This window comes from Pyrgilauda ruficollis, unplaced genomic scaffold (genome assembly GCF_017590135.1).
Source record: "Pyrgilauda ruficollis isolate IOZ18807 unplaced genomic scaffold, ASM1759013v1 scaffold28, whole genome shotgun sequence".
Lineage (NCBI taxonomy): Eukaryota > Metazoa > Chordata > Aves > Passeriformes > Passeridae > Pyrgilauda > Pyrgilauda ruficollis.
Window position 1 is genome coordinate 3,072,532 of NW_024524155.1, and position 27,278 is coordinate 3,099,809.

General features: G+C 45.3%; 1 protein-coding gene across 5 annotated transcripts in view; it reads left to right on the top strand.

Moving 5' to 3' along the window:
* ESRRB (estrogen related receptor beta) overlaps positions 1–26,883 on the top strand; it is a 126,915-nt gene extending 100,032 nt beyond the window's left edge. For all 5 annotated transcript variants that reach the window (XM_041471974.1, XM_041471972.1, XM_041471973.1 and 2 more), the window contains 4 exons: positions 9,276–9,386; positions 9,992–10,153; positions 16,095–16,364; positions 22,459–26,883. In XM_041471974.1, coding sequence (XP_041327908.1) covers positions 9,276–9,386; positions 9,992–10,153; positions 16,095–16,364; positions 22,459–22,703 — 788 coding nt within the window. In that variant the 3' untranslated portion in view covers positions 22,704–26,883. The remainder of the gene's footprint in view (positions 1–9,275; positions 9,387–9,991; positions 10,154–16,094; positions 16,365–22,458) is intronic.
* The last annotated feature ends 395 nt before the right edge of the window (positions 26,884–27,278 follow it).

The following is a 27,278-nucleotide window of genomic DNA, read 5'->3' on the forward strand; positions in this document are numbered from 1 at the left end:
TGTTAAAAAAATCTCATCCAGGCATTGAAATGCCATTGATTATTCCCCCAGCCTTTGAGTCTTACTTTCCTTCTTAATGGAAGTAATGTATATTATGTTGCTGACGTTGTCCTCTGCTCCCTGCCAGTGCTAAGACTTGTCTCAGAGTTTTGCTCATGACTGAGTCCCAAGTGCAACTTTCTGGGATGTATGAGTGGCTTCTGCCCAGTTTCTTGCAGACATCACTGGCTGGCTTCCAAGGAAGAGGGCAAAGACTGGGGATGTGCCCAGTGATAGACCAGGTATACCTTATTCCAGAAAGTAGAAGATAGGACTTCACTGGAGTACATGCACATGCTAAAAGCAGAGTGGGGATTCCTTGGATAGGAAACGTGCCCTGTATGAGGTGTTTTACCCTACTCTGAATGTCTTTGAAGGTAAGTTGTCCTCAGCCTTGCCTCCTGGCTCTCAAGAATCACCCTTGTGTGGTGAGGGTGAAGTCTACAAATAAAAGGAAGGAAGGAAGAAGGATATGTAATCCGGATGCAGAAAAGGGAGGCTTTTTAACAGCAAGACAGAAGTTAAGCAATTATCCAGTAAAGACATGTGATTTATCTTATCTGCATGACTCTTTCTTCCCAAAACTGTTATGCTGTAGTAAGCTCAGGTACAACCATTCTTTGCTCAGGTTTTGTTCCTTTGCTCTTAATGCATTTCAATAAGAAATGCTAGAGAATATGCAAAGATTGAATTCAACAGGGAACCCAAGTTCTTTGCTACAAATCTCCCAAGCTCTTGGACTCCTATCTATCTAATATAATTTCTGATGTGAAGTTTGCTGGAATGTGTGGATACTGACACTGCAGCACCAGGCAGTGAAAAAGGCAAGAGAAGTCTACAGAAGAGAGCCACAAAGTTCATTCAGCTCATCTTCCTGTTCCCTTTTCCTTCCACTCCCTGGTGTCTTTGGGAATACCCTGCCTCCCAGAAACTTGCAATAACCTGGTAACCCTTGTGTTATCTAGTGCCTGCATCTCTGTGAATGCTGGAGTGATCCCCACTTCCAAGACGGTGAGACTGTAATCTCCAAATTTCAGAAGCAGCTATCTCTGAAATCCATTTCCTCTTCAAGACCCTGGTTAATTAGGAAACCCTGTACTCAGTGGAATTGCCCTGGTGTTTATTCCTAACTCTTCAGTTTCCCTCACCAGCTGCTGATGTCATAAATTTTTCACAAGGAATCAAATCTGTCATCCTGGACAGACTTGGCTCTGTGATGTTGTAAATTTGATGTGGTCATGTAGTATCTGAGTAAGGGGTTCCAAGCATTGGTGATTTCAAACCACTTCCACTTACAACTTTGCCTTCATCTTCTACTAAAATCCAGATAACTGAATCAACAGCAGAGCTCCTTCTCAGCAATGTAACCAAATGGAGGTTGTTTAATTTCTGTTTTCAAGTGAAAGAATCTCTCAATGGAGCAAAGTGCCTCCAGCAGCCTCTCCCTCCTGCCCACATTCCCTCTTCCAGACCATGTGTTCTCGAAAAGATATTTGATTTCAGTGAAAGCTCTGCTGACATCCCTGCAATATGCTTGGGCTCTTGCTTTGTGCTTCCTGGGAAGGATGAGGGCTCCTCCGGGGACCCTGGGTAATTGGGTTAGTGGCCAGCTCATGTCAGGAAATTAAAAGGTAGCCCCGATCAGGTTGCTGCTGTGTGCAATTTAATGGCTTTGTATTTATAGAGTATTCTGCCTCCAGCCGCTGCCAGATATATCACTATTGGAGGTACCCAAATGAAAAAAGAGAATGAAAAAATGATTTTTCTTTCTCTAAAATATCCTTGTGTTTAAAAACAGACAGGCAACGCCTGTCCTTTGAAATGGCATCTCTGGGAGCAGTGAGTGGCATCTTGATGACTCTATCTTCCACACCCAACTATTTTCCAAGGCATAAATTGAGCATTTGCAATGTGGCTGGAGCTGAGTTGTGATGGAGAGCAAGTGCTGCCTTTGGCAGGTTGATGGTAATTCTCCAAAGAGGAGGCCTCCAGCAGATGGATTGTTCACAAATTGTACATTGGGCTGAGAGCACTTGGTGTCTGTTTTCTGGACATAAGAATGGCACATCCAGGACCATCTCTACATCTTCTCTCTTACCTAATGGATTATGAATCTGTTTAGTTTGGTTCCTCTCATTCTTTTTGAATTTTGCGGTTCTTACCACACCTAACTAGATCTCCATTTTTTTAAACATTGAAGTCCAGGTTCCATCAATATACATCTAGGTGGGTTCAGAGAGGCATCGCCTCTACATAGGTTTATAATAAATACTTTGTGTATTCTGTCACCAAAACTGTGCTTAGTGCTCTTATAATATATACAGAAAAGAGGAAGCAGATAGAGACTGCAACAACCATCCTGGGATTTTTAGAACCCAGCCATTGTCCTAGAAGCTTTTAGGCACTTTTGACAACACAGCAGGTATGATTCTCTAATGTAAGCAAGAATGGGATGGATCTAAATATATGTCCCCATTGCTCTACAGTAACTTTAGGCATGTGCCTCTGATAACCTGTGTGCACCAGTGACTCAGCTCTGCTGAGATTCTCAATCCCTTCCCCTGACTCACCTTGAAGACTAAGCCAGCTCTTGACCTGCAGGGTATCCTGACAGGATCTTTATTCAGAACTTCCTGGCACAACTGTGCCAATTTAAGAATTCAGTAAGAAGTGGACAGTAGTTCTTTGCATTAGAAAAGCCACTGCTGAGGTGAGGACTTGAGGAGCTGCTTCAAGGCTCAAGCAGAGCATGCTGTGTAGGTGGGTCTAACTCCCTGTCCTCTGTGGATCTCCATCTCTTTCCATGTAGTGGTGGGGGCTTCTCCATTATGTCGCATATCAAAAATTGTTGTTGTTGATCCATACTTATGCTCCTCTACCTGTTCCAAAATCTGCTCCACTGAAATACACTGAGACAGAAAACTGGACTATAGATAGCATTGGTTTCACCCTACAGGGTTTCTCTTGGTAGTCAGTGAAGAGAAGTATCTGTCATGAAATCTCCTCAGGTAAGTGTCTGGCCAGTGAGCTGAATGTGGAGGTGCCTTTTTCTCTGTTGTGGGTCAAGGGAGCCCAGTTGCACAGAAGGGAGCTATCAAAGTCTAAAGTAAGGTGAGTTAAATCACACCTAGGGTTGCAGGTTCCTCTAGGCAGCAAACACTGCTTTGGGGCTTTATTTCTGAGTTCTGCCTCTTGGAAAATCAGTGGGGCTGAGGCTTTGTCATCTTTTAGGTCCTGTTGTGAAAGGCAACCTTGGTCTTTTCCTAGCAGGTACGTGCCTGCATCTGTTCCTTTTGCACAGTGCCCCTCAGCCCTCTGCTGTGCAGGTATTGTGACCATGGGTGACATAAGCACTGTAGCTGCTGACCTGCTTCAGACTGTTTGGAGGGCTGCGAGGGAAGCAGTCAGAGGAGAACATTTGCATGGACCATGGATACAGGGTGAACACATGGGTGTGGGGCTTATTACAGAGAGCTGTCGCAGAGAACAAGGTACTGAGGTATTCTTTATTCCCATTTGCCCTTGAAGCCCTTGTTAATTCCTGAGTTTCCATAGGGAGCAAAGTGTGGGAAGCAGAGCAAGAGGGGCTCAGCATGGGAAGAAAGATGTACATTTGAGAGGCAGCAGTGGCTGGTGCTGCAGACAGCCCTGCAGGGCTGGCAGCCATGCAGCTGGCACTGGCAGAGGAGAAGGCCTGGTTTGAAGCTCTGTGGGCTCCACCTGACTTTGTATGCTTTGCACCAACCTTTTGGGACATGCTGCTTGTGTTTCTGTGTGAGGAGCTGACACCTTGTGTCACTGCCCCAAGGCATCTGGGAGCCTCTGGGACAGGTATCATCAGGTATCACAGGGCTAACCTGTCTCTCTGCATCCAGGGACTCTTCAGTCAGCCTGACAGTGAAGAAACTTTCCTACCTGACTAACATAACCCTGAAACCATCAAAGGTGGAAGAGGCTCCAGCATCCTACTTGAACTGATCTAATTTCTCTGTAGGCGCTTGTAACATGGGAGATGGATTTTCATCTCCACTTCCCCTCATTCCCAGGATAGTTCTTCACCCTCTCTTTGCAAGTGTAATTTCCAGTCTTGGTCACCGGCACCAGCCTAGTCACTGGGTTCTTCTGGTTGTGCTGATTTGTGACCCTCAAGTTGCTTTCGTGTATTTCAGATGAGTTGGGTAATTGCATCAGTCACCTACCAAAAGACTCTCTAGGGGCTGGCCTCTTTTTGCCACAGTACTAGAGCCTAAGAGTATAAAGGGATCTTTTCTCATTCCCAAGCTGAAATCTGAGTAACAGAAGAGAGCCTAGTCAGTTTGCAGCCTCTCCATTCCTGTTAGGCAGAGATGCTTTACCCTACAGTCTTATTTCTTTCTCCATCTTGGTAGGCCTGACTTTTAATGGTCATCTCTGCTTTCTGTTTCCTTGATAGGCTTCCTCCTGGCTTACTCATCCCATTACCACATGCTATTGTCTCTCCTGAAGTTCAGAGCAGAAAGGAAGAGGAGAATTTTGTAGGAGACTCTTTGGATACAACCCTTCTCCCTTCCTTCCTTCCTTTCTTCTCTGCTTTTAGCCTATACATTCCAACTTCCTTGGCCAGTACCAATCCATGTACTTTAGACTGCAGCTCCCAGAGACAGGTGCTCTGCTAGCTACAGAGCACCACCCCAGCTCAGACCCTGGGAGAGCAGTGTGGAAACTGCAGCTCAAGGATTAGGTGGGCAGTGGACACAGCACCTGGCTAGTGTATCAGGGAAGCTCAGCGAAAGCAGCCCTTTTGCTTCCTGGCCAGCACTTGCCCTGTGTTCCCTTTGGTTGTGTCCTTCTTGGTCTAGACACATATTGTGCCATGCAAACCCAGTAGTTTGGCTCCTCCGTTAGCTCTTTTGGCAAGATAGATCTTTCTGTTCCTATCAATCCATGGGCATGTGATAGGACTCGATGGAAAGTGAGGTGAGGCTGGTAATTTGACACGACAGCTGATATTGGGCCTTGACTGCACTTCCCACTGGCCAGGGCTTAGCTTCACAGAGCTTTTATAAGGGTATTTTTAGTCCCCAGAAAATAAAAGAGAAACTAAACCTGCCTCTGTGTGCTGTCGCCTCTGCATGCTTGGCTATTTTTACTTCCGACAGTCTCGGCCTGGGTCCAGCTTTTAAAAAAAGATGGAATTATTTTACTTCCATTAAGAAAAAAACCCCAAGGCCTGATGTTATCAAGTCGGTAAGGGGACATCTGATCCCAAAGTTGTCGGGCAGACGTCTCTCCAAGGGCCATGTCAGAGAAGTGCAGGCAGCTTGAACGATCAGCAGATCAGCTCTCCCACTGCAGAGGCTTGGTGCTGGCACAGACCTCTGCGAGAGTGCTTGGAACACGAGTGGCACCCACAGGACACTTAGAAAACTGACATCCCTGCCCCGGCAGGAGGCCGAGCTGAGATGTCCTGCAGGAGTCCTGGCCCTGCCCTGTCCCAGGAAGGGGCTTGGGCAGGCAGGGGAGCTGAGAATAAGCTCTGGGGGAGCTGGAACTCAACCCCTGGGGCATACACCAGGGTCAGCTCCATAGCTAGGTCAGATGAGGAGAACGTTTATGCAGGATCTCTCAAAAGGTAACGAAATTGAATGAACAGCAGCAGTTTTTGCCATACAGGGGAATGGGAGGAAAGGGCATGTTTCCAGAATAGATAGCCTTAATTTGAAGGAACTGCCAGTAAAGTTATCAAGGGGTGGTGCTTTCCAAACTTTGTCCTATACTGTTGATCTCAACTCCTTGCTGACACAAAGGGGGGTCCAGGAGTGCCTGTGGTGGTGACATTTTTGTAGGTTGTCTTCTCTCCTTTGAACTGGCCATTTGTGATTCATGTGAGCATGGGGTTTGTGCAGGAGCTTTATTTTGCTGCTGTCTTGTTGTGAGGCTGCAATCCTATGTAAGTCTTGAGTATGGACAGCTGCATCTCATGCATGGCTGCTGCACCTTGCAGTCAGTGCTCAGATGGCTGCACATGTGGTGTGAAACCTGCCCTTGTGATTACAGGGTACGTGCCCCTCAGCTTTGCTCCAGCCCTCTCTCTTCCGTCTTCCTTTTCCTTACATTCTCTCACTTCCATTTGTATCCCAGCTTACATTCCCCTCCATTTCTTCTCTGCATAGTGTTTTCCTTCATGCTGCTTCTCTGAGCTCCCCCACCACAGCTCCCCACTCCATTTTAATGTCTGTCCTTTAGTGTCCCTCTCAGAGCTGCACTGTAACCAGCCTGCCTGTCTTAAAATCAACCACAGAGGAAATCAAGCAGAGCAGCAGGCATTAACCTGAGTACCTAGATACCACAGGCACTGATTTTTGGCCATGCTCTTTCCTTCCATCTAGATATGACCCATTAGGCTGTCAGATCTTTAGAAAAAGGATTTTACCATGATGCTTATGTCTGGAGTGTCACAGCCAGGGACTTGGAGGGTTGAAATGCTTTTGTTTACTGTAGTACCTGTCACTGTAGACTACAGTACCTGTAGTCACTTCACTCAGCAGCTGGAGCTGGCATGTGCTGTGGGGGGCTCAGCCTGTTCACCAGCTCTGCGGCTGGAGCGATGATGACAGGGTAGAATTGTGGCTCTGCAAGTGCTGATTGAAAACGTTTGCCTCAAGGAGTGTCACAAGGGAAGGGGAACAAGAGGAGGACAAACACTTGTTCAAAATTAACAAGCTGAAGTCCTTGGGCAAACAGACCTCTATCTGCTCAGTAGGGGAAGGAGGGATTCAGAGTAAATCTCTCTGCGTCTTTCTTATCTTTTTTTAATGCACTTAAGTCCCTTGTGTCCTTATAATCTGATTGAGGGTCCCTAATACTGCTGCAACCTGTGCAGCCATCTCTCTGCCAAGCACAGGAAGATGGCATTCTCCTTGGGAGGAGGAAACAGGCTCCTTCCCCCATTTTCTCCTATTCCTCCTAGTTCCCCCTCCTGCTGCTTAGCAAACTGCACAGCGAAAGCATCCTGGAGGGCTGTGTGTTGGCTTCTGCCAGCCGAGAATGGCGTCTCCCTCTTTCCCTCCCCTGACCACTGGTGTGAGGGAATGCACCCACCTATGAGCCTTATCTGGGAGGGTCCTGGGAAGATGTGATTCAGTCCTAAATCTTGGCAGCCTGTTCCTCTGTAATCTTCCAACAGTATATTCCTGATCCTTTTATATTTCATACCTGGTTGTTTCGTTTACTGTCAGTTCCAGAAATTTGTGTCCCTCCCTTCTCTCCTGGCTTATAGGTAGCTGTCATTCATTCAGCAAACCATGGAATAGAGTCTTACTCCTTAAGAAACCAGGGCACGCTTATGGAGGGAAAGAAATCATGGATGGAAGTGAAAAATTCCTGCTTCATCCTGGATTTTATTACTGCTGTTCTTTAGGGATCTCCCTAGATAACCTCAGGTTTGGGATTCCCTGGCTGTCCTTTTTGAAATTGCTCTCTGAAGTGTGTTTGGGCTCCCAGGAAGGAATATTGCCCACAGGCTACCTGCCACTGGAAATGGAAGTAAAAGAAGCAATAGGCACCATTTTCAGAAACAATACCATGTAATGGAAGAGAAAGGTGGTACTTAGGGATGTCCGTGAATTCTCTATACAGAGTAAGAAATAGAAAATGGGGCAGGGGAAAGAAATTACTCAGTGTGACCTAAGTTCACCTACTTCAGCTTCATACCTTCCTCTCCATCTTCTCCAACACCTGCTGTCCTCCCATAGCAGACACCCACAGCAGCAGCTCCCTTGCTGTGCAGAGCTCCACACCTGCTCATTCCTGCTTCTCCTGCTCAGTGTGAGATCCTGCTGCCAGACTGAGCATTGTTGGCCTGGTATTCTTGTTGCTTAGGGGGCAATTGGTAGTCAAATTGTTATGGTGCTCTAGCCATGAAGAGTATCAGGATCTAGATGTTGCCAGTAGCAGTTTCAGGTGGTGCAGGTGTGGCTGGCGTGAGCATCACAGTAAAAGCTTTATCTTTCCCCTGACAGAGTAAGCAAACATAGCATTGAAATGCAGTGTGACAGACATGCCTCCTTCTAGGGTAGAATATTTGCCAGCCGACTGCAGATTTTTTCAGGTGTACTGGTTGCTCAAAAAGTGTCACTTCAGAACTGATGTGGAGTGTTTGCTTTTAGTTGTTTGTATTTATGTAGTGGTATGATTGCAAAATATTAATGACTTAATGTGATTAGTAAGTGTATCACATAATTGCTTCCCATGATCAGACTAGATAAACTCCTGTGTGTTTCTAAGGAAGTACTTGTACAGTGTAAATTCAAGATTTTATTCTAATCAAATGCTCCTACATTTACCTTGAAAGATTTTTTTTCCAAAGCTGTTTTTCCCAGCAAGACTGAGTTACCGTAATTTCACAGACTGATTATCAGAGTGCATATGGCTGCTCAGAAAAAAACAGACAACTGCACAAATATCTGTAGGGGTTTTTTCACAGTTTCTTTTTAACATCATATTTTGTACTAATATGACAACTTAGTTGCTGTTCCTGGTCTATTGATGATGCTATGGTTTTTAGCACGGTGACAATCACTGGTACTTCCCAGTCACTAGGAATTTTTTCACTGTACTTTGAAAGAGCTGCAACAAATTCTTCAGTGTCTCCCTACTTCATCTTTATCATTCCTTTATTGTAGTCAAGGTTGTTTCTATTTATTTGGATTCTACTTTTATTACAGTTGCCTTACTTGATCAAGGCTGAAACATCTTTGTTGAATTCATAGTTCATTATCTGTTTGCTATAGGTCGCCTTTTTCAAATATAAACAATAAGAAGTCACAGAACATTTAACATCTCATTTTTAAGATCAGTCTAAAAGCCTATTTTTATAACTGCTAGCTTGATTGACATTTAAAGTCTTGCTTTTTAAAAGCAGGACCATGTAGAGGGCACTGAGTTGTGAAGCTTTTCATTTGCCCATCAGATTTATAGTGATTCAAGAGTTTGAATGGGTTAATTTGTATGTTCATTAATGTCTTGAATAAAAGTAAAGCTCAGAGCAGCATGCTTAGAGCTGGAGGCAGTCTAGCTGGTATTGAGATTTATGGGCTCAGCTGAGATCTCAAGTGAGATCTCTGAGATCTTCCTTCAAGGGAGAGGGAAGCTCCCTGGAGTGTGGGGAACATCTTACTTAGCAAATTTTAGTACTTGCATGTCAGGGTTCTGTAAGGCACTAAGGAATCATGAGGACTTTTTGGTTTTACCTGCAGGTGTTCGTCTGGATCGAGTCCGTGGAGGCCGTCAGAAATACAAAAGGAGACTGGATTCTGAGAGCAGCACTTACCTGAGCCTACAGATCCCTCCCCCAGCTAAAAAGCCATGTACGTATTGGTCTTGAATTATGGTCCTCTGAGCTGTCACTATATTTCTTTTCACTGGTCTCCCAAAAGTACAGCATAGCAATTGTCACTTCCAATTCCTGTATCAGTCAACAGTACTGAAATTTTTTCTTACAATTGTAGTGTAGAGGTAATTAGACAGGCCTAGGTACAGCTCAGGTACTGTATTCATTGTACCTAAGGTTAAATACCAGACCTTTCCTAGGAGATTATGTAAATCCATTTAGTGATATTCTGATCTTTTCCTTTACCCGAGCCATGTTAACAAAGCCAGTCCCATGCTGATTACTTTCTTCAATACTACCCATAACTCCTTAAACTTTTCCACATCCCACCAACTTTTTGCTTATACCTCCTTCTCCCCTCCGTGGACCTACCTGAGACAATGACTGACAACATTACAGCAGCTTCCTGCTTTTGTCATCCCGTGCAGAACTGGTTTGTCCTAGGCAGATCACTACAGCTTGTGTAGCTGCAGTGTGGTTTTCTGTTACTGAGGTCCTAGAGGCTCTGTAGTCATGTCTTACCCCAGGAGGGTTCACCTTATGTCACAAGAGATACAACAATTTCTCCTTTGAAATGTGCAGTGACTAAGATCGTCTCCCACTTGCTGGTGGCTGAGCCAGAGAAGATTTATGCCATGCCTGATCCAACCATGCCGGAGAGTGACATCAAAGCCCTGACAACCCTCTGTGACCTGGCAGACAGGGAATTGGTGGTGATCATTGGCTGGGCAAAGCACATCCCAGGTAAATGGGGAATTACAAGGGTGTAAGCATGAACAGCAAAGGGAGCTATTATTTATCTATGTGCCTATCCCTTTTGGTCTCAACGAGGACTTTTTCCTATAGTGATGGGTGGAAAGTACTGTTGGGTGGGTGGAAAATACTGCTAGTGATGGGCTCTCATGGTAACAATGATGGACTCTCATGGTCTCCAGTGCAGACTCCAGCCTATGATGGAGGTGCATAAATTGATCACTGTACACGTGTGTACCCTGGGATTATGCAGAAGGCTTTGATAAGATACCATGAAGTTCTCTGTCATATCTGGCATTGAATGGCCCAGTGAAAGCACTTGGGAAACAGCCTTAGGGATGGTATGGTGGACTTGCACTTGTAGTTTTGCACTACATCAACATGACCTCGGTCTGTTGTATTCATAGCTGAATAAATATTATGGCAGTGACTGGACATTATTGCTAATAACAAGGCAGATACACACCCTCTCAGCAGTGGGCATTCTTGTCCAGACTCAGGAAATCTTGTCCTAATGGATTTGTGACAGAACAAATCCCATTGTGATGGACGATGTGCTATTGCCAGTGAATCTCAAGGCTTCTTTGTTGACAAATAATGAGGACAATTTATTGGCAGTGTGACTGGCCTTGGAAGGCTCACTGGCTATATACAGTGTGTGTCTGTGTGACTGAGTGACATAGCAAGTGTCCCACACCTGCAGGTAGGGTGGACCGAGGCTGAAGGAGCAGATATGGTCCTCAGTGTTGAGTTATGGGTTCTTCCCAGATTTGGATTGGGAAGGGAAAATGCTCCCCTCTCACTAGTCTCTCTCCAGCCCCACCAGAAACAGATAGGTTGGATTTGTGTGTGGAGAAGGCTAGCCAGGGAACTTAGAGGATATCCTTGGGATTTACAAGACTGCTTTCCAAAGATTGCTTCAAAAATTCACTATGATCAGCTCACTAAAGCTGTTTATAAACAGCTCACTTCAGCTATCTCCTGCCTTCTGTTCCCCTTCCTTTTGTCAGAAGAATATATGAGGCTCTGATACAGGATCACAGGATTTACTGCATGCTGACTATGTCTTCCACTGCATGGGTCTGTGTTGTTTTGCTTTGCTTCTTGGCTTGCTGGATTTTTTTTTATTTTTAACATATGTGATCAGACAGTTTAGTTTTCCCTTGTATTTTGTTTCTTTCTGTTGCTCCTCTTTTGGCTTTTTGGCAGCTGCTTCTCTTTTTCAGCAGAGTGTTTCTCCTGGGACCCAAGAGTTAATGGTTTTATAGGCTATATGGAATATGGCTTGTCATGAGATGGGATTCTGAAGTCTGAAGAAACATTTTCAGGACAGTATTTCTGAGAAGAGGTTAATCTTGGTGGTGCCCTTCTTACACGAGATCTGCCATATCTGCAGGGATTATACCCATCACTAGTGCTGGAATCCATCTGGGGCTGATTCATCACAAGTGGTGATTAGAGAACTCAGCCTGGATTGCTCTACTAACCCAATACCTGGCGTGTTAACAGGAATGGGTTTAATGCAATGCAATTAGCTGCTGTGGCTGTCCAGTGAGGCGCTGTTGTACATCCCTCTAACCTTGGCTACATCTGTTCACACAGAGTGCCCTACTGTAGTTCCCTACCTTGTGGCTGGGGGAAGAGCCAAATTCCTACAGAGTTTTCCATCCTGGCAATACTGCCCCAGAACAGGAGCATAGTAGAGATTGCTCCTGCACTGTGAAAGGGGCTCTTCCTCTCTTTTCTGAAATCAGGACATACCTGCTATCATCTCAAATTTCTCTGTGTATTTTTCTCTCCTATCAAAGGTCCTACAACACAGTAACAGCCACAGTAATCAGCCTGGCACAGTTCAGACCAGCAGGACTATTTTATAACAGCACTGTGCACAGGCGAGAGCTCAAGAATTGTTACATAAGAAAGCAGTACTGAGAAAAAAAAAGATAATAAAAGACAGTTCATAATCATGGAACAAAAACTCTATAGTTCTGCAACAAGTATGAAACATTCTGAGTTATGCAGCAAGGGGGCAGAGCAGGGCAGGGCCAGGAGACTGCCAGGTGTCTAAATTATCTATGCCCTGTTTTTCTGCCTTCCAAGAATTTTGAGCAAAACATGACATTGCTTCCTTTGTGCATAAAGTATTCGTCAGAGAAGGATGGAGAAAGGATAAAAAGTCACATATTCCTGCCTTGTATTCATGCTGGAATTAGTAAAGAAAGATGTGACATTAAAGTCATACCAGCCCTGAAGGATCCCAGGTGTCAACACAAACTTCTACCCCACAGTATTAGCAAATAAAATCAGTAAAACTTAAACACACTTTCCTATGATAACAATAAAGCATGTTTAATCGTGTTTAGCAAATGTTATTAGCTCAACAGCCTTATTAGCCATGAGCTCAAAAGCCACACTTAGCCAATGTGGGGTTGTTCCCTTCTGTATGAGGCCCCCTCCACGCTTCTCACTCTCCCCCCATGGAAATTGTCTTGGAACAACGTCCTCCTTTTCTTCTTGCTTTGATGCAGGCTGACAGGACTTCTCTTGAGGGGTGATGATGAAGGCTCTCCCAGGGTAGCTGTTGTGCTGTTCTCACCAGGAAGACATTAGTACTAGCACAGAATGAAATATGGCTAGTGGAGTGACAGCAGCTGTGTCTGGAGTGGCCTCAGATCCTATAATTACATCTCCTTTTATTACCTCTGCTAATGGCCCTCCAGGATGACAGAAATGATAATAAATTAACAGATTATGAACTCCACTTGCCACAAATTATGTGATTTTTTTTTTTTTTAATTCTGGGAGCTCCCACTGCCAAACCACTGAAATAATAATAAAAAAAATTAAAATTAAAAAAACCCAACCTGAATGTCACATCAGCAGTTGCAAATAAAGCAGCTTTTCTCAAGGTGTACCTGGGAAGGAGGGAAATATGCATGCAGCTCTGTGCTAGAGCTAGGGGCTCTCTTTTGGAGCAGTGGTGGATTAGGCACCCTTCAGGGTCAGACTTGAGAAAAACAGCAAGAAACGGATCACTAAGGGCATTTTCTGGATGCTGGACCATCAACAGCTCAAGAATGCAAAAAAGTTGTATTCTAGCGATTCCTGGGAGCTGTAGGATGACAGAAAATTCCACAACTAGAGGGTCCCCAGTGTTACAATCCTACAATAAATAGCAAGCCTGTGATTTTGGCCAGGTGAAATTAGCATTTACTTTCCCTGATCTCAACTCTTACAGCATGAAGAGAGTTATATTATTTCCCCTTTACTTCAGTGGTTCAGGGACAGTCCTTTAGCCTTTGCACTCCACACGTGTGAACACTGGAGGAAAAGGGTCCCAGTTCTATCAGACATTTCAAGTCCAGGCTTGACACCACAGCGCTCCCTCTTCCCACTCGCCTGCTGGAGCTGGAGTTGTTGGCTACCTGGGAGTGCTTCTGGCCAGGGGCTTTCCCAGGTGGGTGGGAATTGCAGCTGGCTCTTCTGTTCTTCTTGGCAAAGGGTAAAATATGGTATCTCCTGTTCTCACCTGCCACAACAGCCTCTGGGAAAGGGCAATTAATAGAGATGATGTGTGTACAGGCTACTGCTAGAGTTAAATCAATTTTTCTACTTTATTCTGTAGCAGAAAAGTACGAGCCATGCCTGTCCTGGATATTGTCACTCTACTACGTGATTGTTTCTCAATCTTTCAGAAATGTTGTTGGCAGACTGCAGTGAGGGGAAATGGTCTAATGCCTTTTGTAATCCAGATGGGGAATGAAGACGCAGAAAGGCCAGGTGACTGATCCAGAAAATGGACTTCAGGCAGCAGCCTAAATGCTGCACTTATCTCCATGGTCAGAGCTAGGAGAGGGATGACCAAAGGAGACATCTCAGGTTTTAAAGAGTGGAACAGTGGCTGTGTGTGCACCTTTACTCTAATCTCAGGGCTACTCTCATCAGCTCCCTGTGCAGCAGGCAGAGCTTTGGAGACAGGATCCCCAGCATTGGAGCTGCAGCATCCTGCACTTGGACTGAGTCAGGAGGGCTGCATTCCAGAGCAGCACAGTTCTGAGTGCAGGGCATAAGGGGCAGAAGGGTGAGATGAAGGACAAGGCAACCTCCCAGCCCAGGCAAGAGGTGGGACTCATCAGGGCTATGTAGAGCACAGGCTGTGCTGTACAGGAATCACTCTCTCAGTCATGGAGCTGGATTTGCAGCTCTTCTCCCCAGTAGCTTGGACTCCTCTTTAGCTGTTCCCTCTGGCACTCCTCCCCAATGGTTTATTGATTCTTCCCTCCCACCCACTGTTCCCCTCAGACCTTGCACACACAGCACGTGACAGCTGATTGGTATCTGTTAATTAATGTGGCCTGGGGCCTCTTTTCTATTCAGTGGCCTGATAAGGGAAATTGGATGTCCAAGGGCTGCCAGGCCATTATCACCCTTTGCTTCCCCTGGCAACACAAACACAAAACATGGCGTAGAGATAAATAAATACCACTAACCCACCTTTCTGCCTTCCCTTCCCCAGCTGAGATAGTGCAGATAGAAAAAGAGATCCCACAGCCAGTCAATATAGCAATCATCAGCTCTTTTGTTAATTGCCAACTTGATAACAAGAGAAATCAAATGATCATCATGGTGCCTGTCTATATAAGCCCCGATGTGGGGCCAAGAGCTGTGAGCAGGGTGTGATGTGGAATGAAGAAGTCCAGCTGAGCCTTGCATGCAGCCAGCGGAGCTGGGAGGCTTCTGCAGAGAGGCTCACAATGAGTTCACAGGTCTCTTGGTGATCCCCAAGGCTTCATATGCATCTGGGGAGAAAATGCCTGGAGAGGCCAGCAGAGCATCACCCTTCCAGCTGAGGCATGCCTGGGTGTCCCATTCTTTCACAGCCCTAGGAACCCTTGGAAGCAAGGGGCTGCCAAAAAAAGTGCAATTTCTGCCTGTCCATGGTGGGCAAAAGCTGCCTAGGGAGGACCAACACACTGTGCTTGACATTCCTGTTTGTAATGACTGCTAGAGTGCCTATCTCCCAGGATCTTCCATTGTCTGTCCTTCAAGGGTGCCAGGTATGGAGGGCATAACAGACAGTTTTCCTTCCCATGCACTTTTTTCCCCACCTTGAGGTGGACATTGCCTCTGTTTTTTGTGCTCTCCGCTCTCTCAAGTGGATTCCGGAGCTGTCAGGATCAGGCACTTTCTGTATTTGGCAAGAATATTTTATTCACTGTGGGGGCTTGTTCCATTGCTACCAGATTTGGCTATGATTTAGATACTTCAGTGTCACCACAAAGGTATTTTTATCTCTGGGTAGGGTTGTAGGCAGAGCTACTGGTATGGAAATCAGAGTGGGATGAGGAATAGAGGAGGATTCTGTTCACAAATGTATTCCTTTTTGAACACATTTTGGTGCTTTGTTGTGGCAGGACTTTTTCTCATCTTTGCCAAAATGTGAGATTGTAGTATACTTGTAATTCAGGCCTGTGTCATTCCTTCCTATCCCATTAGAAGCCCTCTTTTCTGCCATCTGGAGCTCTTTTCTGCTCATTTTTCAGCTGGGAGAGACTAAATGGGTTGCAATACAGACCTACTGAGGAAGCGAGGGAAGGCAATGTGGTACAAAAGAGCTACTGCTATGAAAGAAGCAGTGGTCATTGAAGAGATTGTCACCAACATTGGGCTCCCATAAATGCAATCAGAGCATCAGAATTCCTGTTTGAGGCTGGGGGGGGCATAGGAGCAAAGAGAAGGGTAAGGTCCATGTGTGCTGACTGCCACCAAGACAAGGTGAGCAACTCACTTTAGTGAGTTGTTTGAGGTTTTTTAAAGCAGCAGGTCAGTAGGGAAGAGTGCATGATTTGGATCCCAGGGAAACTAAGGACCCTAGTCTCCTAAAGGCTTTGCTGCACACCCATTTGACCCTGCTTGTCTTTTGCCCTCTTAGGGTTCTCCAACCTGTCCCTTGGCGACCAGATGAGCCTTCTGCAGAGTGCCTGGATGGAAATTCTCATCCTGGGCATTGTGTACCGCTCCCTGCCATACGAGGACAAGCTGGTCTATGCTGAGGACTACATAATGGATGAAGAGCACTCTCGTCTGACAGGGCTGCTGGAGCTCTACCTGGCCATCCTGCAACTGGTGCGCCGCTATAAGAAGCTGAAGGTGGAAAAGGAGGAGTTTGTCACACTCAAAGCTCTGGCCCTCGCCAACTCAGGTACAGCCCTGGCCCAGCCAGTCTTGCAACCAGCCAGTCAAGGCTCATGCTCTTATTTACCTGGGAGGAAACTAGAGCCTACTGCCTAAGAATCTCTGCCTGTGTCATTGGATGTGTCATCCATGCCTGCAACATTCTCAAAGCTCTACAGCTCTACTCTTAGCTGGAAAGCAGGGAGTAATGAGGCTTACTGCTGCTAGAGCCCCAGCTGTGCTCTGACCCTGTAGTAGGGAGTGGAACAGACAGGGATGGACTGGTTGCTGGTTTCAGGCAGTAAAAGGGTCTGTGGAGGTCTTTCCCACCAGCAAGCTAACTCCAGTGCCGTGAACTCAGAAATGGAAGCCACACTTGCATCAAACTCCATAGTGTTGATGAGATACAGCAAACAGGGAAATTCTCATCCCAGTTTCAAAAAGCTGTGGGGCTGGGGCTGCCTGGCCCTGTCCTGGGGATGTTGAGGTACCAGAGACACTGAATCCCCCTTTATCTGGGACACAGCGTGGATGTAGATTGCAGCCCTCAATCCAGCAAGGCTGCATTGTATCAAGGCCAGCCAGACACAGATTTTCTCAGGAGTCCCATCTGAAAGAGAAACTGCTAAAGCTACTGTGTAACAAGGGCTCCCTCTACATCCCCTGAGTCTCATTGTTTCTTTGCCAAATATCTTTGCCAAATTTGCATCATGCAGGTCAGCCCTGAAACCAGTATCTGTATTTGGCTAAAGCCACTTTACAGAAAAACACTCAGTGTGAAGCTGGAAGGATTAAAAGAGGGGGAATCTTCATCTTGCTTGGCAGCTGACTCTAATAATTAATCATTCTCTGAGTTAAAAAAAAAAAAAAAAAGGCACCATATCTTAATGTCTGTTTGCTTGAGTTCAGCCTCTAAAGAATGATCTTTGTTGAGTTGGGTCCTATGACTCTGGGTCTTTTTATACCTGACAGCTTGACATGATAAACTTCCTGCTCCACAGTTGTGTTCCTTGGCTATGGATATATTACTGTGAGGCTGCCTCACCATTTTACACCATTCTGTCCCTGTTTGCCATCCATCCACTCCTTAGCAATAGTAATATAGAAGAAAAGAAATATCCTTACAGCTCATTGATAAAAATGTTGAGTAGCAGCTGATTTTTCTACTGATCCCTGTGGATTTCCATGAAAAAACTCCTTATTCAGGGATGATTCACCATTGATAGCTACTGTGAGATTTGTCATCTATCCAGTTACTAATCAATTGAAAGTGTTCTTTATTGATATTGCATAGTGCTGATTTTTTAATGAGAATGTCCTGTGGTCTTCAGCCAAGTGCTTTATAAAAACATAAGTCTATTATATCTGTGCAGTTAACTTTATCAACCAAACTTGTAATCTCATCAGAGAATGAAATCAAGTTTGTTTGACAAGACCTCTCTTCTCAAGTATCATGTTGACTGGCAGTAAAATCACAGAATCATTTACGATGGAAAAAACCTTTAAGATCACCACTTCCACCTGTTAACCCAGCACTGCAAAACTATGTCCCTAAGTGCCACATTTACATGTCTTATAAATGCCATCTTATTAGTCTTAATTGAATGTCATCTTTATTTTTTCCCTTCTTTTGCCCTGGTTCACATCAAGCTAGCATAGAAATTATCAGGTAAGACCTAGGAAAATATATGCGTCATTAGAACATTTGCAGTCGTCTTGAATTTTGTAAAAATACCAAGACTTACTAATCATTAATCTGCCCTGGATGACCCCCAGCCAGAAATTTTAGAACTCTTAAAGCAAAGTTATCCAGTTCTACTGATTTCTGTGAAGTTTGTCCTAATAGTTCTAATGTCTTCTTCCATAAACAACAGATTATGAAGTCTTCATCATCTTCATATAACACAGTATATAAAGCTTCTCTTTTCCAAATAAGACAGAAATACTCACAGAAGACTTCTATCTACTCTGCACTGCTATTAATAGGTTAATCATCTCCAGCTGAAAAGAGCCCCCCTACAAATGATCATTTTTCTTCTATTCCTTAAATATTTATAAAACTTCTTTACTGTCCTTAGCCCTTCTAGACATGGCTTTTCCTCCTATGTCCTTCATTTCCCTTATGGTTTTTCTGCACTTCATAACTTTGTTCCCTTTTTCAATTTCTCATATAGTGCTTTTTTAGTTTTAATTGCTGCCTTCACTTTGCCAGTGAACCAGGATGGGCAAATGGCCAAGGCTATCCTCTCTCCTCTGTGCAATGGTGGCTATGGGTGATGATATAATCAACTTGTTAAAGAACCTGTCTGCCAGGAGGGTCACAGGACTAAACAGGAAGAAGGGCTCCTCAGAGAGGCTGAAGTGCTAAGGTAGCAGTTGTGACAGGAGAAGTGCCACACTGGGACATTTACCTGGCCCGTGCTCTGGACACTGCTGTCAAGTTCTTCACAGTGCAACAGAAGCACTCTCTGCTGCTGTTGCTCACTGAGCTTTCAGGACTAAGCCCAGAGTACCTTATGAGACAGTCTCCACAGGAGTGGAGTAACACTGAGCAAAGACAGAGCAGAACAACCAACACCCATCAGATGCTTTGGGGTTCCATTTCCAGTGCTGTGGAGTAAAGAAACCAAGGTAAGGGTCAGGAGGCACAGGCCAAAGCATGTTCTCAGCTGGATGGAAAAAATCACTCTGACTTCACTGGTTTCTCCTAGTGCAGCTAGAAGTGTAGCTATGTGGAAGCATAATCCACAAAAGTCCTGCTTTGTTATTTGTATCGAAACATACGAAAGCAAAGCATGGGATTTTGTTTTTCATGTAATTAAAGCTTCTCGTGACACACAGGTAAGGAAGCTGGAATAGGGCAAGTGAATTTTTCTGTTGTAACTTAACATTGAACCTTCACATTCTTTTAATGCCAGTTGTTTTTCTCAGTGTATTTTTGACAGGGATAAACTTACAGAGCCTGCATGTGTGTGCTTGCATGCAGACAGCCAATTCCTAAAATGGGAGGAAAGCAGTTTGGGCCAGGCTTCAGCTCCCTTGGATCAGAGATAGGGCTTAAAGATGAACACCTAGATTAAGACCTGTGCTGCCTAAAACTGCTTTCTGCCTTCTCTCCCACACAGATAAATTCTGGCTGTAATTGCTCATGCAGCTCAAATTCTAGGGACGTAGGCAGCCCTGTGCATACTGACCCTTTGGTTCTAGGGAGTCAAACAAATGAAAACAGAAGTGGGAGCTCACTCACTCTTGACTAGAGAAGAAGCTGACAGTAGGCTGATCTCTGAGTCCTTGGTGTGATGCACCAACACAGCTGCTGGGATTGGCAAAGATAATTCAAGGGATCTCTGTCTAGTAAGTGCATTCTAGAGAGCTGGGGAATGAATTTCTAATTCCCAGAGCAGCAGGCAAGTCCCAGACAATATGATCACCCATTTTTTGACAGAGTAGAGACGATGTAGACCTAACTTGTTACCCTTCAGAGTCAGCAGTCCATTTTTAAGCATTCGTAGGTCCTCTTTCCTTAGGAAATTGATCAACCTATGTATTGAGGAGCCCTCTAGGTTAGCATACAGCACACATTCATTTTAGGACATCCCAGAGTGGCCAAAATTTATTTCCCTTTTTTTTCTGCAATGCATTTTAATGCTAAGATGGAGTGAGCAATGTCTGGACCTGGCAAAGGGATGCATAGCAAATTCTGTACTGATGGGTCCTGTGAGGTTCCCGTTCCTGTCAGAAGCTGCAAGAACAGAGGTGAGGAAGCAGTGGGCCTTGTCCATTCTCACATCTGCCCTGTACCCCATGCCAGCAGTGCTGGAGAAGGGCTTCTGGTATGAAGCCCAGCTTCTAGGCCAGCTGACCCTCAGGGACATGGTTAGGCAGCCTGCCCCCACCTCAGTGCTCTGATAGCTGTAAAAATTCATAGCTATTGATTTCGTAATTAACAGTTTATCAATGCCATTGACACCAGTTCACTGATGGATTGCAAGGAAATTAATCCTGCAATGTTGTTTTATTTTTTGCAGTCAGCTGCCAATTTTGAGCTTCTTTCAGCAGAGTGTGGTGGGGGTGGGGCAGGCTTTGATCCTTATTTCCCCAGTTTCTCTCACTGTATACATTTAGTTTGCTGTTAAGTCTTGTCACCTCACAGAAGCCAGATGGTGGAAGGGCAGTTTTGGGATTCTGTCTAGTGTACAGTAGCATCAGTACCCAAAAGCAGAACACCTACTTCACCCTGAAGCATGGCTCATTGCATGGTAATTCTAGCACCTGCTGGGATCTGCAAACTCTGACAGGCTGTGGTTACTTCTCCCCCTTGTGCCCCTAGCCAGAAGGACATTAAATAGAAAGGAGAGAGGACATTCCAGCTTTTGATACTTCCAGTCTTCAAAATGACCTCTGCGACTTGGCAGGAAACAGATCCCACTCACTTCTCTTGGATTGTGTATGGAAATTTTTCAGAGGTGCTACCTGGCTGGGAGAAGTTGCCAGACTGACTTGGCAACATGCTTCTTCCTCCCCACTTTCAGAATCAACCTCTGTGTCTGGCTTAGGTCACTGTGATGACCTAGCAGCCCTCTTCTGAGCTTCTTTCCCTGGTCTCTTGGATAAAAAGTGTAAATGTATCAAGAATTGTTCTTCAGTAGGCTTCTTGGGAATATTCCCCTTTAATACTTTCTTAATTAGTGCATTCCTTCTAAACAGCTTCTTAAACAGCTTTCTTGCTAGACATAATATTTTCCCAACTGTTGTAATACTTTATAAATCATGCATCATAAATAGCATTTTTACCATAAATGTATCATACAAAATTCACAGTCTCTAATTTGTGTTGTGCTCTCCATAAAGATGACACATGTTTCTAGAGAGATTTTGGCACTTCAGTTAGCTTTCCTCCTCTTCACTGCTGTCACTCTGGGGAACCCTCACATTTGTGTTTGTGTGTAGACTGAGACTACAGTGAGACTACTTTGCCACAAAGCAAAGCCCAGGCTGTGATGGTAGGCGGTGCAATTACATGTGTGCGTGTGTGCTTGCCATACTGTCTCTTTGCCATTGCTTCTGATTTGTTGCCTTGTGGCAGGAACCCTTACCAATAGGTTCAGTATTGATTAAAAGTCTCTGAACAATGAAGATGAGGCATCAGAGTCTCCAGCTCTGTCGTGGTTGTAAGAAGGAAGCATGTATCAATAAGATGAAAAAGGAGAAAATCTTTGGTGATGCTGTGCCTCTCTTCTTTTCGGTGCTGCCCTCTCACACCATGACTTACGCACAAGTTTAGCAGTCTGCGTTCACTCAGGTTCCTTATCTCAGCCCTGGACTGGGTCCTTATCAGCTAGCTACCTTCGCTTCACAGACACACCAAGGAGCCTTGCAAACCCTGCTAACCCCTCCACCAGCTCATAGAAATCTGACTGGCAGCCTGAGGGAAGAGGCCTTGCAGGAGGCGTGGGTTTCCTTTATTTCAGCAGGAAGCTCCTTGAGCAGCTGCTGGCAGTCTCTGAAAGCAGGGGCATATGCACAAAGGTGGGTCTGGCAACACCCCTGGGCACGCTGGTTGTGACCTACTGGGGCTTTTCTGTCTTGCTGACACCCTTAGCAGCTGCACGGCAATTAGGCAGTTTAGACAGATGAAGTGCTGTAGCAGCGTTAATTATTCTTAATGAGATTGCTCCCAAGCGGCAGCACAGCAGCTGCTGCCCCTTGCAGGGTGACTCTCCCCATAAGGAGCACGGAGGGCAAGTGAAAGTGCAAATCACAAAGGACCCTGCCTGACCCCTGCATTGCATTGGGGTGGCTGGCAAAATGGGCAGCACACAGGGCACGTGTGTCACCCACCTACCCCTGGCAACCCTGCTGTCCCTGCACTGCTAGGCCCAGCACACTGGGCTGCTGCCAAACTTCATGCAACGGCACCACACCTGCCAGCTAGCTGGTTTTTTCTGCTTAAGAAACAAACGAAACAACGCCCTTCACCCCCTGCCTGGCGGGAAACAACTCAAAAAAACCCCACAGGAACAGATAAGAAGGAAAGAAAACATCATTAGCTTCAGAACCGTAAAGGATTTCCTTTCTCCTGTCTGACTTGTCTGTTTGCTGTCTTTTCTCCCTCACCTCAGACTCCATGCACATAGAGGACATGGATGCAGTGCAGAAACTCCAGGACCTTCTCCACGAAGCCCTGCAGGACTACGAGCTGAGTCAGCGCAATGAGGAGCCCCGGCGAGCAGGCAAGCTGCTCCTGACCTTGCCCCTCCTGCGGCAGACGGCTGCTAAAGCTGTGCAGCACTTCTACAGCATCAAACTGCAGGGCAAGGTTCCCATGCATAAACTCTTCCTAGAAATGCTAGAGGCAAAGGTCTGACAGCCCCAGCACCAGCCGACAGTGGCCGGGGAACAAACTAGAAACAAAGATGCAGACAATGGAGCAATCCAAACAGCAGCAGCCGCCGCCGGCTTTTATCTCCAATCATTTATTATGGAAGAATTATTTAATGTCTATCTGTCGGCGTGACTGCAGAATCTTGTGTACAGGAAGGGGAAAACTTTTAATCAGTCACCTGTTTCTCTTTTTTTTTTTGTTGTTTTCTCTCTGGGAAATACCAGATTATGCTCTTGCACTTGTTGAGGCATCATGGGGGCGCAGCCCCTCTGATCAGTGATGCTCTCAGAGCTGTCCAGGCTGCCTGCTCCCCAGCACCCTCTGCCAGTTCTGGAGGGGGGGTGGGGACAGAAGCAGGAAGAGAGGAAGAATAGAGAAGAATAGAGTCAATATAAAATTTATCTGCTGGTGTTATGAGGGGTCAGTTAGAAAGGGAAGCAGCCACGGTCCTTCTTTTTGTCACCTTTCTGCCTCTTACCATAGAGTAGGTGCTCCTTTGGAGAACAATGCTGCTGAACCTCTCCTGAACAAAAAGGCTGCCTCCCAGACTCCTCTAACACTTGTACATACAAGCCCCACTTCTTACTGGGAAAGATGCTCCTAACTGTGTAAGATATTCTGCGACCTTGTACAGTGTGTCTTTACGCCTGGCTAGTCCCTCCCATGTACAGTCCCTGCAGGCCCCTGAAGAGGTAGGATGTACGTCCCTGAGAAAATGCAAGTCTTTCCCAAATGGCAAGAGAAAAGAGCCTGATGTTATGCTTCAGTGCTGGGTTGACTTGATAATCTCTGCATCCTCTCCTATGTGGTGCTAACTACAATTCTTCCACACTTTTCACCCCATAGTGTATCACACCTGCCTCTTCAGCTCAGCTGAGTGCCATTTCCCACGTGTTCCTTGTGGCAGAGAACACAAGGCTTTGTCTGCATGGTTACTGCCCAAGTATAAATACACCCCAAACCAGATCTTTCCTAGACTTCATTAGAGCTATTTGGCTCCACAGAGACTTTAGGCTTATTGCCAAATTCTAGTTAGAAATCAAGGGCACTGCTTTTCAGAGGAGGCAGCTCTAGAGCCTGAGAGATTGCTTTCTTGTGGCAGGCTAGGGAAATAAATTAGAGGATGGCATGAAACCCCTGATATTCCAACTACTGTCTTCCCCTGCCTCATCCCATTATCCTCAACAGCAGGAAAAGAGCTAGCATATATTATACCTGGGGCTGGTAGGAGGTTCTCTTGCTGATCAGAAAGCAAATACCTGACCTTCAGGTGGTGGGCAAAGAGCAGGGGGAGTGTTTATTTACTCTTATGTAACCAGGTTCCTACTGTCTCCAATACCTGGTTTAGATCTGCTGCCTAAGCCATAACTGCTGCATTCCCAGTAGCCAGAGGGGAATTTAGGTGACTGACAAAACTGACTGTTGGTCTTCTCTGAAACTTTATTTTCTAGGTCACTTAGTTTTAAGCCATCCTGAGCTGACAAAACCTGAGTGTATTCTCTTTTTTTGTGGTCAACAGCATGGCACTAGTGGTGAGAAAAATCCTCTGATCTACATTTGAGACACCACTAATTCTACTGTGTCTGTTCTCCTCAAGCTTCCATCCCTTCCTGGCTTCCCCAAGAGAAAGGTGATGTGTCAGAGGAGTAAATTGCCCTCAGGAGGAAGTCTTCCAAACCAGGGTTGAGGTGTGTGAAAACAAACACTGGGTGCTTGTTTTCTTCTGGAACAGAGTGTGTCCCAGCAGGGCTGTCAATACTGCAGAACCCTGCCCTGGCAGGCTCAGACACTGGGGTGTTTGCATGGTGACCTCTCAGCTCTCATAGCCAGCCCACACCTTGAACTTAAGTTAGTTCCATTTCATTTCCTTTGAGTTCTTCCTAAGATACACAGTCACTCATTTTGTACTCACTTGATAAAGGAATTGTCTTTCTTACTTCAGGCATATTAGTAAACCACAGAGACTTTAGGGGCAGAAGGCACATTGGAATTGGGACTCCTTCTGTGCTCACAGCAGTAGCAATCACACAGTAGCCTTGTGCTTCCAGAGAATACTTGTGCTTCCCTCCCCCACTCCCTCCCAAAGGCAGCTGGGGAGAAAAGGAGAGGCTTTTGGTTGCACTCATGATCCCTGTACCCACCTGTGACTGAGGGACCAAAGTGAAATGCATGCCACCGTTACAGAGCCAGCTTGCCATGTGCTGCACTCTGGCAGCTCTTTCTGGCTGTGGTATAATTGCTTTCACAGATGTGCTGGGTTGCATTATCACCTGTAAGTTTGACTCACTCGAGCACTGATGCAATGCTGCCAAGTGCCCCCAGCTGAGCCGCAGCACATTGTGTCCCCCTGCTGTGCTGGGGGGACAGCAGTCCTCCCAAAATGGGTTGAAAAGATCCTAAGAAGCAATTCTTATTCTGATGGGCCCTGCCAGAAAGGTCACTACTCGCACGCCAACATACTCACCCAATCTCCCCCCCTCAAAAAAACCCCAAAACTACCCAAAAACAACCCCAAAAGGCTCTTCTAGCTTTGTTGTATTTTGACTCAGCCTGCTCTCCATAACAGGAAACTATCTACAAAACATGATTAAGGAGAGCAGCCGAGTTAGCTTCTAGCTTACAGAGACTGCTGGCTATTTAGATTAGGGCTATGGGATGGAGGCAACTCCTGCCTTGGCACAGCAATATGAAGATACCAAATACATTTTTTCCAGGAACTTCTTTCTCCATTAAAGCTGCATAATGTTGGAGCCCATCCAAATACTCTCCATTGCTTGAAGATAATATGCAGGGAAATGTTTGCATTTCTTCTGAAATAGGATGGGAAGTGAACCAGACAGTACTTAGGATATATTAAACTCTCTAACCAAGGAATGCAAACTCTTTCCCAGGAACTAGGACACAAACACCTGTCTAGATTTAACCCTTAAAAGGCTTGTACCATCCTAAATTGGGAAGCAGATCAGGTCTCTTGAGCCCTTCAAGCAAGTGCAAGAATCACAATAATCTCTTTCCAGTTACTCTGATCTTCTGTGCATCATTAGTGCTATCACACTGACACAGCTGAGGAGAATTTCCAGCTACACAATGGGCTGGGATTGCAGAGGAGTGCAACAGTGTAGTCCCCGCAATGCACTTTGAAGTGGGAAATGAAGCTTCAGCAACTTTTTAGGTCTTTGAATGCTCACAGTCTCTTACAAAACGTCTGGGGATGTGGAAGGTGAGACATGAACTAGGAGATGGGTTTTGGGTCAGTAGTCTTTATGCTGCTCATTTGTAATGTGGGATTCACAGAGTCAGTGTCATAGAGCTGTCCTTTTTCATGGGGCAAAAGATGATGGAGCTTGAGCCTTGGGACACAGGTGGGCTCTGTGACAAAGAGAAGGGGAGCAGTAGAGGTAAGTGTGTCAGTGACGGTGAATAAACCCATACCAGCAACTATGGTAACAGCACCTCCAGCCCCTGATTTGCATGTGTGGATATCAGAAACCATGTACCTGTCAGCTACTACAAAAGGCAGTTCTTCCCAAGTGACCAGCTCTTCTGTTTTGGGCACATTCTTCTCTGGGAACAGCAGTGTCTGACCTGTAATGCAAAACAAATTTCATGGGGATCAATTAAAAGGTAAATTACCACTCTGAATTTAGGTTACTAGGGAAACTTGGGCATTACACCTTGCAGCAAAACTGTGAAGCTACAAGAAACATCCCCACAACAATCAGAACCTTGCAGTATTGCTCATGCTAAGGGGGCATTATTTTTCTCTTTGTAAGCTATGTCATCTTTTTTTTTTAACTGTTATAAATATATAAAATAAAACATGCTTCACCAGAAACATGTAAGCAGCTATTAGAGGGGCAAGTAATTGAGAAAGACCCTGGAATGTAACATGTTGAGCTTTTATTACCAATTGGAGCTATAAGCAATCGTATGGCCAAAGGCTGCTCTGTTGTTCTTGTGGCTGGTTACATGGAGAAGCCAGAGAGAGACAGAGGCTGTAAGAATGATGCAGGTAGTCATAGACAGTCAGTGAAATAAACAGTATCTACTTAACTATTATCTGCTCCTAAAAAAAATAACAACCTGTTAAATAAATTGTATTCCTGTGGTACAGGTCATTTCAAACAAAACAAGAAATAAAACAAAGAAATGTAAAAACTAATGCAGACAGAGTAATGTTTATTGTGTTAGAAACTGCTCTGTTCTGTCCTTTGGGATGCACATGGCTCCAGAGAAAAGGCCAGTGGGGGGAAAGCGTGATCTGTCTGTATTTGCTGTGGAAGAGCAGGAAACCCCCAGCCCTCTCACTTAGAAATGCTCATTTCATGTTTTCCCATATAAAAAAAAAAATCTCAGCAAGCTTCTGAGTTTTTATGAGATGAGCTTTGATGAGAACTTTTAAGATAGACACTGTTGCCAGTCTCTGCCACTGACCAGTTTATTTCTTCCCTCCCCCACCCCCCACTCCTTTTCTTTCCATGTTCTACACTTCAGTGGTGCAAGGGATAAACAGGAGCTAGTGATGAAAAAATCTTGAAGTTGTTCCAGTGAAGAAAA